Raw genomic sequence first — 13821 nt, 5'->3', positions numbered from 1 at the left:
TGCCACGTTTTGATAGTATTCACTTTGTTAATTTTTTTTTATAAAATTATGGATATGTTTTATTATTATTATTATTGATGGGATACACTAATTTAGTTATGTGATATGATATTCTAGGAGTATGTAATAATTTCCCTAAAACTAATATGAATGGCACTTTGAAAGCCAACTCATAATCGAAAGCAGAAATATGAGGAGACTTAATGGCGGAATTAAGGGGCTATAGGGTCCTTGCTTTCTAACCTAAATATGGCTCCATTTAACTTAAAAGAAGTTAGTTTATAAGATAAGCAAAAGGGAATATTATATAATATTTTTGATGCATATAAAAATAATACTTTTTTTTTCATATAAAAAATGAGTACTCGTTAAAATATGAAAGGTAGATTTTACATGATTATAAAAGATGATGTATATGTATTGAATTATTTTCTTTTATTAATTTATTATTTTTATCTTTTCCTCTTGATTTTATATTTTATTCTATAATCAATAATTGCACCTATAAGTTTTAATGAACTATAAATTTAGCATAAGACAGATGAAAAAAATTGATGAAATTTTTTATTAATTTTTAATTATTTATTTGTATTTTATTTTTATAATTGTATGTGTGAAATTGTAAATACAAAATTTTTAATGAAATTCTTTCTCCTAACTTAAATTTTTTGTTCCGCCACTCGAATACAGTCCTTGGAAGCAATTTCGTTGAATTCGTGGAAATGCCTCTCCGCGAAGAATCACTTAAGTCGTCTTCCCGTTAATGGCTCGCTCATTTTTTCCCCCTTGGCTCCTCTCCCCTTCAGCTTCTTGCCTTTCTTTGTGTCGCCACTAGTTGTTGCTAGTGGGAGGTGGCAATAGGCCATTGCCCTGTACCAGCTTTGGCTCGTGGAGATGGAAAGCCAATTGATCTACCAGCTTTGGCAGCCATGGAGCATCAAATTGGTCCCCATAAGCCTTTAGATTAGTAGGTGTTTTTAACATGGTGTTGCATGCATCAATGTTACGCTGTTTAGCTAAGCAATAAAATTCCAGATGATGCAGTCCTAGAATAATATATTGATCATTGGAATTGGTACATTAGATAATTGATGTTCTTCCAAAGATGAGAGACGCTAACATCGTTTACTTACATTAACTGTCAATAACACTAATCATGTTTTCTATGATTTGATCATTACATTACGATCAAAGTATAATGGGAAGTGAAAATTTAGATATAATTTTCTGGTACATTTAAATGAGAAGGATCTTCTTTTGAAGCTTAGTGGAATGATATCTTGTGCAAATCAGGTTGTGGTCTTCACAAGATTAGCAGCAGCAGGGAAAAAAAAACCTGGTTCATCATAATCTAGCTGAACGGTTGGCATACTCCTGAACCAGTGCTCCAAAGAGTGATGGCCTCTCAAGTAAATGAGATGGTTTATCAAATTCTTTTGCCCATCCTGAATGAAGAAGAAATAAAGAGGAATCAGCAAGAATTTCATGTGGCAAGCAAAGCAACACTTACCAGGAGGATTTTCTGCAGCTCCGTTCGCTGGACCATAACAAAAACAGGAAGAGATTACACACCTGCATCTATAACTAAAACCCTATCACAGTCCATGACTGTGGGTATTCTGTGAGCAATGCTAATAATTGTGCAAGTTGCAAAGTCCTCTCGGATAATCTTCTGAATTACACCATCAGTTTTTGAATCAACTGAAGCAGTTGCTTCATCCATAAACAACAGCCGACTGCGCTTTAGCATTACTCTCCCCAGACACAGAAGCTGTCTTTGACCCACACTCCAATTGTCACCATTTTCAACCACTATCAAGTTAAAAAGATTTTAGCAACTTCCAATTACGTAAATGATCGACGCAAAGCAGAATATTAGAAGAGCAAACTATAAATGTAGCATACGAATATCATATACCAGAAGCATCAAGTTTTTCAGGTTTTGCAGCCACAACATCCTTTAGTTGGCAGCGTTCGAGACTCTACAAAACGAAAAAAATTTCAACTAATGCAAACTATAATACAAAACAAAGGTGATTATAGGTATGCTTACCTTCCAAATGTCCTCATCTGTATGTTGTCCAATAGGATCAATGTTGCTTCTCACCGTTCCTTCAAAGAGGACAGGTTCTTGAGGAATTATCCCAAAGCGAGACCTAAGATCATGGAGTCCTAACCTGCAAATGTCTATGCCATCAATGATTATTTTCCCTCCTGTTGGTTCCACCAGCCTAAAGAAAACTTGGATCAAAGTTGATTTTCCACTGCCTGTACGTCCAACAACACCAATCTTCTCTCCTCCATAAATGCTGAGAGTAATGCCTTTGAGAACCAAAGGAGTGTTCAGACGATATTTAACCTGTTAGCGAAAAATTCAGTGCATGCCGTTGGTTAAAAGATGCTATATACATAAAAGAAGATACCAACTGCATTTGTAATTATTATTCATTTTCCCTAGAGATAATGTGTAATGTTCTGCTGGGTTTTGGATCTAACTAGCTCATTTCCCTTGGCACTACAATAAACCTGAAAAGGTATTATAAATTGTAGATGCATTCTACTCATACAACAAATGCTGAGATAAATTTTCTCCTTTATTTTTTAAGATTTAGTCAGAATTAGACTAGGGCCTATACCTGCAAATCTTTGAGATCAACATTGCCATGGGCAGGCCAGCTTGGAGGAGGAACCCAGTCTGTTATCTCCCATGCTGCTTCGGATGGAATATTTGTGAATTGCTTAATTCTCTCAACAGAAACCATTCGATTTTCCACAAAGCAACTCATATTTATGGCCCAGAACAGCATACCATTGAGGGACAACCCATAGGAGAGAGATAAACCAACATTCTCTACATTATGCAGAATCAGGTTAGTTTTCTGCTATTGAAACATGTAACAGCTATCGATGGAATAAGAAACTATCATCTTCTCGTAGAGCAGAACAATGGCAATGAAAGAATGTGCAAATACTTCATACAAGTATTAAGTTGACTAATCTAATAGCAATACATAATATAACAACATAAGAGAGTGATCATCAAAGAACCAAAAAAAAAAAAATTCATCAACCAGAATATAAACATTACTGATATTTTAGCGCATTAAATTGACCATTCAAAATTATATATATTAACATGTATGACTTCCTGCGTATAGGATTCTTTTATTTAAGATATTTCAAATGACTTGTTCCAAACATTTCATTTTATCAAGTGAACATAAATTACGCATTTGAAGCAGCAAATCTATGAGAGGTGTTGTATATGAACATAAATACTAGTATGTAATTACCTGGCCTTATAATACTGCTAGGTAACACAATCAAGAACATAGCAGACATGCAGAGGATAAAGCTCCCAATCAGTTCCAAACGAAAACCTAACCATTCGTTTGATCCATTATTATGAAAGTCCATACGCAAGTTGGCATTAACTCGGTTAACATTTTCCTGAGAGAATCTCTCCTGCTTATTGAAAGAACGAATTGTCACAACTCCTGAGATGCTTTCAGAGAAGTGATGGATAATGGGAGCTTTGGTGATTGAGTCATGGCGAGTTAATTCTCGAGAAGTTGCAAGGAAATATCCCTGCAATCCAAGAAGGGAAAAAGTATCAGTAATTTGGTAAATCATTTTAAGTACAGGCATTCAGTTAGGGTAAAACAAATGAAAAACACAATTATGGTCTATAACATTATGTGAAAGACCTTAGCAGGAAATCTTTCACACTGTAAGAGATTTGCTGAAAGAAATTTGCTTACATGTGTAACTTATGTTCTGTGCGACATTGTGAACTCTCTTTTTATAATGTGAAATTAAAGATTAAAAAGATAAAATGAAACCTCATACCCTGTACCAGATGTTCAGCCAACCCAGTGGAATTAATAAGAAAACTGTTGGCCAGGCATATTGACATGTAATAATGATGATGCTAAGCAGTGTGATGTACATGGCAACTGTAAGGCCCAAAACGAAGGGAATGAAAAAATCCACATTGGATTGGTCAGATGATGCCTGAAAAGAACAAAACAAGTCGAGAGAAACCAAAAAATTCACATCAGTCTGAGCATCTTTAGCCAAAAAACCATTCTGTTTTTGCATTCATTGTTTAGCAGGCACAAAAAATACATTCTGCACTATTGTTAAATGAAAACATGCCTCAACAAAATGAAGAAGAAGTAGCATAATTGAGTCTTTTTGTTCTCACCCGGCTTAATATTCTTCCTGAAGGTGTGGTATCAAAGAATGACATGGGTGCATGCAAGATGCTGTTAAGAATACCCCAAAAGAAAATTTGAGCTGTCTTAAGCCCCATGATTGTAATGAAAAATGCTCTCATCGTTAACAGCACCACCGAAATAGCCGCAATAATTGCATAGACAGTAATGAACATAGAAGGGTAAAAAACAGCAGACCGTTCTTCTGAAGTTTCATATGCCAACCAATAATCACCAGCCATTAGAGATACTTGCCATATTATTGACAATAACAATGCCGCTATAACACCCCACCATCCAAAAGCTGCAGTGCAGTATTGTTTATACACATGCAGGCCCACTTTACCAGTTTCTCTTTCTTCTTCTTCAATGAGCTTTGAGGTTCCCTTGACTGACTTGTGTTGATCTAGATATTCGTTTTCACCATTGGCTTCCTCAACGTTGGAGGGGGCATGAGGAGACTTTGGTGGCTTGGGAGAATTTTCACCAGGTATTGTGGCTCCAGCTTCTTCTACAAGTCCCACAGCAGTTTCATGGGCAGCAACTAGTGCTCCAAAATCCATGCCAGACTCCATTAGATCGTTGTACTTTCCCGACTGTACTATCACTCCATCACGCATGACCTAGTATTGAGGAAACAACTCTTTTCAGAAATCACAAACCATAAATATTTGTGTGCGAAGTCAGATAGAAATAAAATAGGTACTTACCATGATAAGATCAACATTATGCAAGAAGTCAACTTGGTGTGTTACAAGTAAGATAGTCTTGCCTTTCAGTGCTCCTCTCACACATTCCTGCAAAAGGAATGGATATAAAATTAGTTGCCCATATACTTCCCAACATGTTCTATATAGAATGGATATACATTAAACAAGAAAGCAAGCAAATAGAAATACCTTGAATATATCAGATCCGGTATGTGCATCAACAGCACTAAAAACATCATCAAGAAGATAGATATCACAATCCTGATAAACAGCCCTGGCAAGTTGTATCCGCTGTTTCTGCCCACCGCTGAGGTTGATGCCACGCTCTCCAATCTCAGTCTGATCTCCATAATCCATCATTTCCAATTCTTTCTCCAAGCAACAAACCCTTATGACTTCATTGTATTTTTCCTTGTCCATTGGCAAACCAAATAAGATGTTCTCTTGAATGGTTCCATTTTGAATCCACGAAGTTTGAGCAACATAGGCTGCTGTTCCACAAACCCTGACCTGTTCAAGGAAGACAATGCAACTTTATAAGAACACCAGAGAAAACCAAACAAATTTGAAGTATTCATTCTGAAACATAGCGGGCAAAGATTTACAAATGAGAAATACGAAAATACATCTTCCACAGACCGACTCTGTGAGGCAAGAATAAAGAGATCTGGAGGCAACAAAAAGTCGAAGATAAAAGAAACTTCATAAGATAACACTGCAACACAGGTAAGAACAGTTTCTGATGTACTGTTGTAGTAATAGTGAAATCTAATCATATAGTTTCCATGACAAGATTGCAGAACAAGAAAATAAGAAAAATAAGAAAATTTCAAATTTCATGTCACCATCCATACCTTTCCTGATATTTTGTGCATCTCACCAAGAACTGAGGCAAGGAGAGAGGATTTCCCGGATCCAACAGTCCCAACAATAGAAGTAAGTTCCCCTTTCTTGATTTCGAAATTTATATTTTTCAAAACTTGATCTTCACTTTCATCATCCCAATTAAAAGCACCATCTTTAACCTCCACGGCAATTATACCATCACAACCCTCCACTCTTTCCACCGACTGCTCCACCAATTCCTTACTGAGCATGTAACGATCCAACCTTTCAAGAGATATCATCGCCTGAGAAAGTGAAATCATAGACTGTGGGAAGGTCCAGATAGGCTCATGCAAGATTTTCAAGATAGATGTTGTTGTGAATACTGTCCCAGCATCAAGTGGCACTCCCAACAGAAGAGCAACACCAAATGTAACGGTTGATATCACCAACGGAGTGCACCACAACACAATAATGTTGCCAGAAACTGAGTACATAAACTTAGAAAGCCATCCATATTCTGATTCTCTGAAATTTTGGATTCGTTTGTTGAAGTGTTCTTCCCATGCCTGGAACTTGATAACACGCATGTAATTAAGCATCTCATTTGTTGCTTTCATTCTTGAATCACGATTTATCATCAAATTGAATTGGAATCCATTGTTTCTTCGAGTGCCAAACACGATGAACACAATAACGCCAATTATTCCAATCAATGCAGCGATCACAGAAACCCCAAGTGCATTGTACAAGAGCACTAAAGCAACACCAACTTGCAATGGCATCAGCCATATAGAGTGTAGCTGTAACATCATATCGGAGAGTTGTTGGGCATCAACAGCCATGTAATTCACAATCTGTCCAACCCCATGAGCTTGACGAGCAGAACAGGATAATCTCAGGCCCTTCTTGTACAAAGAAGTGATGAGAGTAGACCTTATAAGCATTCCCAGTTTCTGAGAGTTGAAGTTAAATTGGTGAAGACTTAAAACCTCAACAAATTTCGCAGCAAGGAGAGTCAGGACAAGGTAGTATCCTTCATAGGGGGAGCTTCTTTTCTCGGCAGTAAAATCCACAAAACTTTGGATGAGAATAGGCCCAACATACATGACACAGAGCCGCACAATTGCAACGAAAGCGGTAAAAGCAATTTCCTTCCAAAAGCACCTCAACAATGTGGTCCTAATAGGGTGCTTAGATTCTTCATGCGATTTAGGCCAATTGGAAGCAAAAAGCTGAGACATTTTCTCTGCACTATGCTCGGGTGAAAGAGTTGGTACGTCGTCTAACTTGAGAGTAGATTTGTAGCCTTTACTCAGCAGGGGATTCATCCAAAGCCAAAAGGCCTTAGATATATGCGAAGCTGAAGCGAAGGCACTTACGTCGGATTTACCCAAAAGAGGTTCATGTAATTTGGTTTCATCAACGTCTATCACTGTATCAGATCTTCTGTTTACTGTAATCCCTGTTGATCCTCCAATGGCCACAGAAAGAATAACAAGATATAAAGGAAAAGAAACTATAGAAACTACATCATCCGCTATAAGGTTGTACTCTTGAGCAACCAAACGAATGATCCCAGATGACATAAACAAAGTAATGACGATGAAACTTGCAACCCAATAAATTCGAAGAGAACGTGGGTGGGTAAGAGCTTGAAATCTCTTCTCATGGATGATCAGGATTGCAATCACTGCATGAGTTATTGCTTGGACTAACCAAAACAGCCCATCAACTACCTTCCATGGAAATTGTTTGCTTCCACTGAATGCTAGAATGCAGATAACAGTGTAAACCAAAGCCAAGAGAACTGTTGCAATCAAAGAGAGCTTAAACCAGATGTTAGTTGTAATATGAGCTCTGTTGTTTCCAATAAGGGGCTTGTTGATGTCAGAGATGGAGCTGGAGGTGAATCTATAAAAGAGCTTCTGAACCGCAAACACAAGGAGAACAAGCAGGAACAAAAGATCAGCAGAAGATAGCAGAGCTCTCTGAGGACAAGGAGAGAGGAATATGAACCTCAACCATTGAAATATCAATGAAAGGGATGTGTCCCCAGAACATTGAACAACAGAGCTTGAGCAAGAGAGGGAGGTAATCCATGGTGGAGAAGACATGCTTTAACTTCCTTAAGCCCTTAACTAGACGAGAAAATCAATACTGTTGGGTTCTGATCAATCTCCTTGCTCTTGCTCTTGCTGCCTGAAAAAATTTAACAGAAAAAATAATTCGTAAGAACAACATAATTAATCATTGGCTCCACACTTCAAGATTAAAAATGAATTAGTCACCAAAAAACACTGTTTAATTTCCCGAATTATAGTCAAAAAGCGTGGCGCCACTGACCAAACTCGAGATTGCATTAGCTAAAAAAAAAATCCAAAATACCGAAAAAAGAAAAACAGACTAAATTGGATCCATTGAAAAAAAAGGAAAATAAGAATCACAAAGCTGGAAGCAGCTCCCACTTTTCAGTTACAAAGAGCGAGCAGAACGTACTATGCACTATGCCTCAGACTGCAGGTAAAATATTCGTCGTACATAAAATACTTCATGAAGTAAGGCATTGAAAAAGAGAGACATCCCGTCAAAGAAAAAGTTCATGAAGGGAAATGTTGCAGAGGCTGGATCTTTGATATGTAATATAAACTCAAGAAAACAAATATATAAAGAGAAGATGAAGAAAATATATTTTTTTTAAAAAATCTCTAAATAATTTGAACCAAGTAAAAAACAGGTAGCTGTTTTCTTGAAAGACAAGCTAACTAACTTGGAGAAGGAAACATAAGTTCATTATTTTTTTTTTTTTCAATTTGCATTGATTAATATTTAAATTTGAAACTTTATGGCAGTAAATTGCAATAATTAAATCGAGTTGATTAATTAACGACGGACAAAAAAATAAAGATTATAAAAGACAAAATCAAACAGCAAAATTATAAACCCTTTTAACTTGATTTTTTTGAAAAAAAAAAAAAGACAACAAAAAACACACAAAAAAAGGGACCAGGATCAAGCCATGCAAAATCCAGAACCAATATGCACCTCCGCCACTAGAATTTCCAGGAAACGGAGACGCTTACTCATGCTAAAACTACAGTGCCATACAATAAACTAGTTTCTGCCATTCTGGGTCCAGAAAGGAAAAAGGAAAAGACATACACGGAGGTGCCGTATAATGAAAGGTTTTGCTGCTAGATGGTGTCTATTATTTTGTACATAAGTATATAAAAGAGGTGAGAGTCCTTGGAAGAGAGTCAGCGTCTCTGTCGCTTGCAGAGATATGGAGAAAAGCAAAACGGTAATCGCCTCAGAAACATGTAGAGATGCTGCAGATAGCAATATTGGCAGAAAGAGAGAGAAGGAAATTTTGAGTTGTCTTATTTACAATTTTGCTCCATTTTCTTCGATTTCTGTACTGATGCACTCGGCAGCTTGTTAATCAGTAATCGGCTTATCGCAGATCATTTATCAACTCCATACAGTTTAGCGTGCTAACCACTCTCCAATCACTGTGCACCCGCAACTATTCTTCGTCTTCTAGAGGCTACGCCCGATTGGCTTTATGGTCTCGTCATTGTCACTGCAAATGTATTTCTTTTTTTTTTTCTATATATATATATATATATCTCATTATTTTATTTAGAGCCAATTTTATATAAACAAAATCTATAAAATGAATGTTGGGAAGAATTATAAGGAAATAAAATCTCCCATCTCTATGCATCCACTCATCCGATCATCACATGAATTTAACTAAATACATCTGTCATATTCAAAATATGATCACTATTTAATTTTAATGAATTTCAAAATTCATATGTATTTATTAAAAAATTAAAATACAATTATAAAAAAAACTTTTGAGATTTTTTGAACAATTAATGGTGAAATAGATGGTATGGTGTAATTATAAACCAGTTAAAAATTTAATAATTTGAGTACAATTGTTAAAGAATTTAAAGTTTGAAATTTTTTATGTACATTATCCCTTATTTATAATATGTTTTTATAATTAAATAACATTTTATTCAGTAAAATTTTTTATAATATAATTTTATTTATATCTGTTAAATAATAATTTATTTTTACACCATATTTATATTTTGCTATATATATTTGAATAAATATTTTAATTATATATCATTTTAATTTTAAATTAAAAATTAAAATAAAATAATTATAAAATTTAAAAATAAACTAAATTAAAATTAATTTTAAGAAAAAAATACATGAAAGAAAAATAGAAAAACTAATAATGTTTTTCACTACTTTTTAAACTTTCCTACAACTACCTTTTTTCTTTGAAAGCCAAATGAATGGAAGCTGTCACCAATTGGTAGTCATTTCATTTCTCCGAGCCTTATCTTTTTTTTTTAACTCTTTAAGCAAAGGGTCAAGGAAACATGGCTAATTCGTGGGTGATATGTGTTTAATTATTATATGATGCTAAATTCAGTATTTTTCCAAGCCTTGTCACTCTTATATCACCATGTCAAAATTTTCATATCATAAACAGTAGTTTTACCCAATGAGATAAATATGCTCGTAAAATTAAATAAATTGAAGATCTGAAATTAAAAGGTCTTAGGTATATGTATACATTATTTAATTGTAATTATAAATGTTTTTTTTTTTTTAATAAAAGCCAGCATAACATTATCATAAATTAGATAATATAACGGTTATAATAAATTTAAGAAGGATAAAACCCTACTCTTTAAGATCTGACTCAGAATTTATAATAGTGGCAAATAAATGAACTGTTAAATTCTTGATATTTTCTTTAACTAGATAAATTTTAATCGGTTATAATCATTATAAAAGTAAATTACAAGTTAGTCTTTAAAAAATTACAGGTAAGTTTTTACATTTTTATGAGAAATTTTATTTTTTAAGGTGTCATTTTATTAATAGATGGTCTCTCCGTCCTAATTATCATTAATTTGAAATATATAATTTTAAATAAATATATCCCTCAATTTTTATTTTGTTAATAAATTAGGTTATTCATTTAAATTTTATATTTAAGAAAATTATTTAAATATAGAAAATATATTAGTTAATTTTAAAACATATTATTTTTTAATTAATTATTTTTATTGTTTATATTTAAACAATTGCATAATTATTTATATTGTATAATTGTTTAATTATACATTATTTAATTATACTTATTTTGAAATTTTATATTTAAAAATAATCGATTATTAAAAAAAATTGAATTAAGAGACCATTTACAATTTTTAAATTGTTATAAATGAAATATAAATATAAATTAAAAAATTTTAGTATATCTTTTTAAAATATTATTTTGTTTCATAAATGGTTATTTTAACACTCCACTTCAACCATATGACCTGTATAGTTAATAGCTAATTATTCATTGATAGGGAAATGAAAGTTTTGCTCATTCACTAGATACATACATGGTTGATCTCGCTTTATTTAGTAATTAAATATATATAATTTATTTAATAAATTTAAATTTAAATTTAAATTTTTAAAATTTTATTACGTTAAAATGAAAAAGCAAAAACATAAATGATGTTGAACTCCTCATACTTATAAAATAATAATTTCATATATGTCTTTTATATCTATTTATATATTATATTTAAAGTTTAGTCACATCATAATAACTCCATAATTAACTAGCTCCATTACGGAATCTGCTAGCTAGGCTAGGAACTATGCCAAAAGACAAGTCATTTGGAGGTGGAACACATATAATTAGACAAAAATTTATTGTTTGTAAATAAATAAATTACTTTATTTTACTAGCAGAGAATGCATGGTAACAGTATACTATTTTTTAAACAACTATCTGATAATAATTTAAGAGGAAAATTAAAAAAAATTAGACAAAAAAAAACGAAGTGAATTTCTGCAATAAATAAATAAATTTTAATTTATTAATATTAAATATTTACTAAAATTGTGAAGTTTTAAGTTATAATTTAATTAAAAATATTGTATTAAAAATAAATAAATAATTGAATGTAGTATTTTGTTTTCTAAGGAATTGAAGAAATTCCATTCAACGTAATTAAAGTATCACGTGCTGTGATTATTGGGTCCATATTTTCAAGTCTTGGTCGTCGCAACATTAATTGCAGGAAAATTGAACAAAATTTAATGAATAGATAGAGAAAGCATACGCAGTAGTACCTTGTCCGTCAGAGATGACGTCAAGCTACAGGCTGTTGTGTCATTTAGAACTTGATCCGCTATCTAATTTATCTAATTTTTCTTTTGTTTTTTCATATGAACAAAACAAAAATTTGAAAGTTAGAAAAATGTGTAACTAGTTCTTGTCTTTTAGCAAAATTTTCAATGGATTTGTTGAAATAGACTTTCTAATAATGCACGTAACTACAAACATCGAAAATTCCATTAATTGTACTTTTTATTTTTTTTATTAAATAAATTAATAATGCTTTCTCTAATAATAAAAATAATACAATATAAATAACTAAATAATAATCCTAAAAATAGAAAGTTACTCTTTAACAAATTATTTATACCATCTGTAATAAAAAAAAAAATCTCTATTAACTTTAAGGGTATTGCTAAATAGCTCAATTTGAGTTAGTTCAAATGGTACTAATGTATATAGTTTTACTATTATATCCTTAAAAAAAAGAGAGGAAACAGTTTAAAAATAACTTCAAAACTTAAAGTTGGTGAGATAGCTTATTTAATGGCTCATATAAAGAAAAGTGTGCATTCAATAAATTATTATTCCTTGTAGCCATGCACAACATTCAAGAACTAATGATTCGAGAAGTGTGTATATTGCATTAATGCATGCACATATGAGCTACTACATGCAACAGTGATGAGCTAGCATAATGAATTAGATTTTAGAGAATAATTAGATATAAATGTAAAAATAAATATTAATGGACATGATATATAATTTTGACAAATACAATTTATATTTTTGAAAAAAATAATATATATACACATTAGAGCTTGTATAATATATATATTTCATGCAATAAAATGTTAAATGAGGGTAAGTAGCCCGACTGGCATAGAAGTACGCATTCCAGCGTAGTTCAGGTTTCGAACCCTCCTTATGTCAAATGTCATTTTTTTTCCATTTATAAGCACACCTAATACAATACATTCTTTATATATGTGTGTGTGTATATATATATATATTTTTTTTCATTGATTTAAAAAGTGGATGAGAGTTAATAGTCCGATTGGCACATGCTCCCAAGTATAAGATAGAGGTTTTAGGGTTCGATCCCTCCATTTATCCCTTTTTTTTTCTTTTGTGATTCTTTATAATTATTTTCATTCCAAAATATAATATTAAATTACGATGATTGTAAGTATTTTTAAATCATAATTAATATTTTTTCTTAAAATTATAATATAACAAATTTTTAGATTTAAAATTGTAAGATATATATAAGTCATTTATTTATATATACTTAGTTTTACAGTATTAACACCACTTCACTACTATTAGAATAATCACCTATACAACGATCAATCGTTAAATCAATATCACTACTACAATCACCACGTATACAATATCACTACGATTATCATTACTAAATTATTGTTTTTAATTTAAATATAGAGGGAGCTAGTTAAAGATATTTAGATAATGATAGAAATAAAAAGAGCTATAGACAGGGATATTAAGATTATCATATATATAAAGATAAATAGAGGGAGAAAGATATATAGAAATGTATAAATCAATATGTGTTGATTTTGAAATAACTCTTGTGTGTGTATGTGTACAAAAATTTATCGGATGAGAGCTAATAGTCCGATTGGCACATGCTCCCAAGCATAAGGTATAGGGTTTAGAATTCGATCCCTTCATTTGTCCCTTTTTTTTTTCCTCTTTTGTGATTCTTTATAATTCTTTTCATTAAAAAATATAATATTAAACTATAATAATTGGAAGTATTTTTAAACCCTAATTAACATTTTTCCTTAAAATTGTAATATAACAAATATTTAAATTTAAAATTATAAGATATATATATAAATCATTTACTTATATACACATAGTTTTATAGTATTAACAACACTTCACT

The 13821-nt window shown here is 32.1% G+C and overlaps 1 protein-coding gene across 4 annotated transcripts; it reads right to left on the bottom strand.

The window, feature by feature from the left end:
* Positions 1-1017: 1017 nt before the first annotated feature.
* On the bottom strand, positions 1018-9295 carry LOC110660946 (ABC transporter C family member 4). Of its 4 annotated transcripts, none has more exons than XM_058138888.1 (12): positions 8915-9295; positions 5782-7954; positions 5117-5437; positions 4928-5014; positions 4208-4840; positions 3850-4014; positions 3294-3588; positions 2637-2851; positions 2054-2359; positions 1919-1982; positions 1573-1812; positions 1018-1445 (listed from the first exon to the last, which is right to left on the bottom strand). In XM_058138888.1, the coding sequence occupies exons 2-12, from the start codon at positions 7867-7869 to the stop codon at positions 1345-1347; spliced, it is 4515 nt and encodes a 1504-aa protein (XP_057994871.1). In that variant the 5' UTR covers positions 7870-7954; positions 8915-9295; the 3' UTR covers positions 1018-1344. The 4 variants fall into 4 exon arrangements, with proteins under 4 accessions (XP_057994871.1, XP_057994870.1, XP_057994872.1 ...); XM_058138887.1 differs by lacking the exon at positions 8915-9295 and adding an exon at positions 8252-8406; XM_058138889.1 differs by lacking the exon at positions 8915-9295 and adding an exon at positions 8221-8401.
* Positions 9296-13821: the final 4526 nt, after the last annotated feature.

The sequence above is a fragment of the Hevea brasiliensis genome, chromosome 2 (genome assembly GCF_030052815.1).
Source record: "Hevea brasiliensis isolate MT/VB/25A 57/8 chromosome 2, ASM3005281v1, whole genome shotgun sequence".
Taxonomy (NCBI): domain Eukaryota; kingdom Viridiplantae; phylum Streptophyta; class Magnoliopsida; order Malpighiales; family Euphorbiaceae; genus Hevea; species Hevea brasiliensis.
Note: the sequence above shows the minus strand (reverse complement) of the source record. Positions and strands in the feature narration are given on the sequence as shown.

Bases quoted from the DNA above. Each gene is read 5' to 3' on its own strand.
- LOC110660946 (XM_058138888.1), bottom strand. From the start codon at position 7,869: ATGTCTTCTCCACCATGGATTACCTCCCTCTCTTGCTCAAGCTCTGTT. The intron at 5,438-5,781 runs GTATGGATGGTG...TTCCTTGAACAG, and splicing joins TGCACAAAATATCAGGAAAG to GTCAGGGTTTGTGGAACAGC. The intron at 4,015-4,207 runs GTGAGAACAAAA...TGTTCTTTTCAG, and splicing joins CAGGAAGAATATTAAGCCGG to GCATCATCTGACCAATCCAA.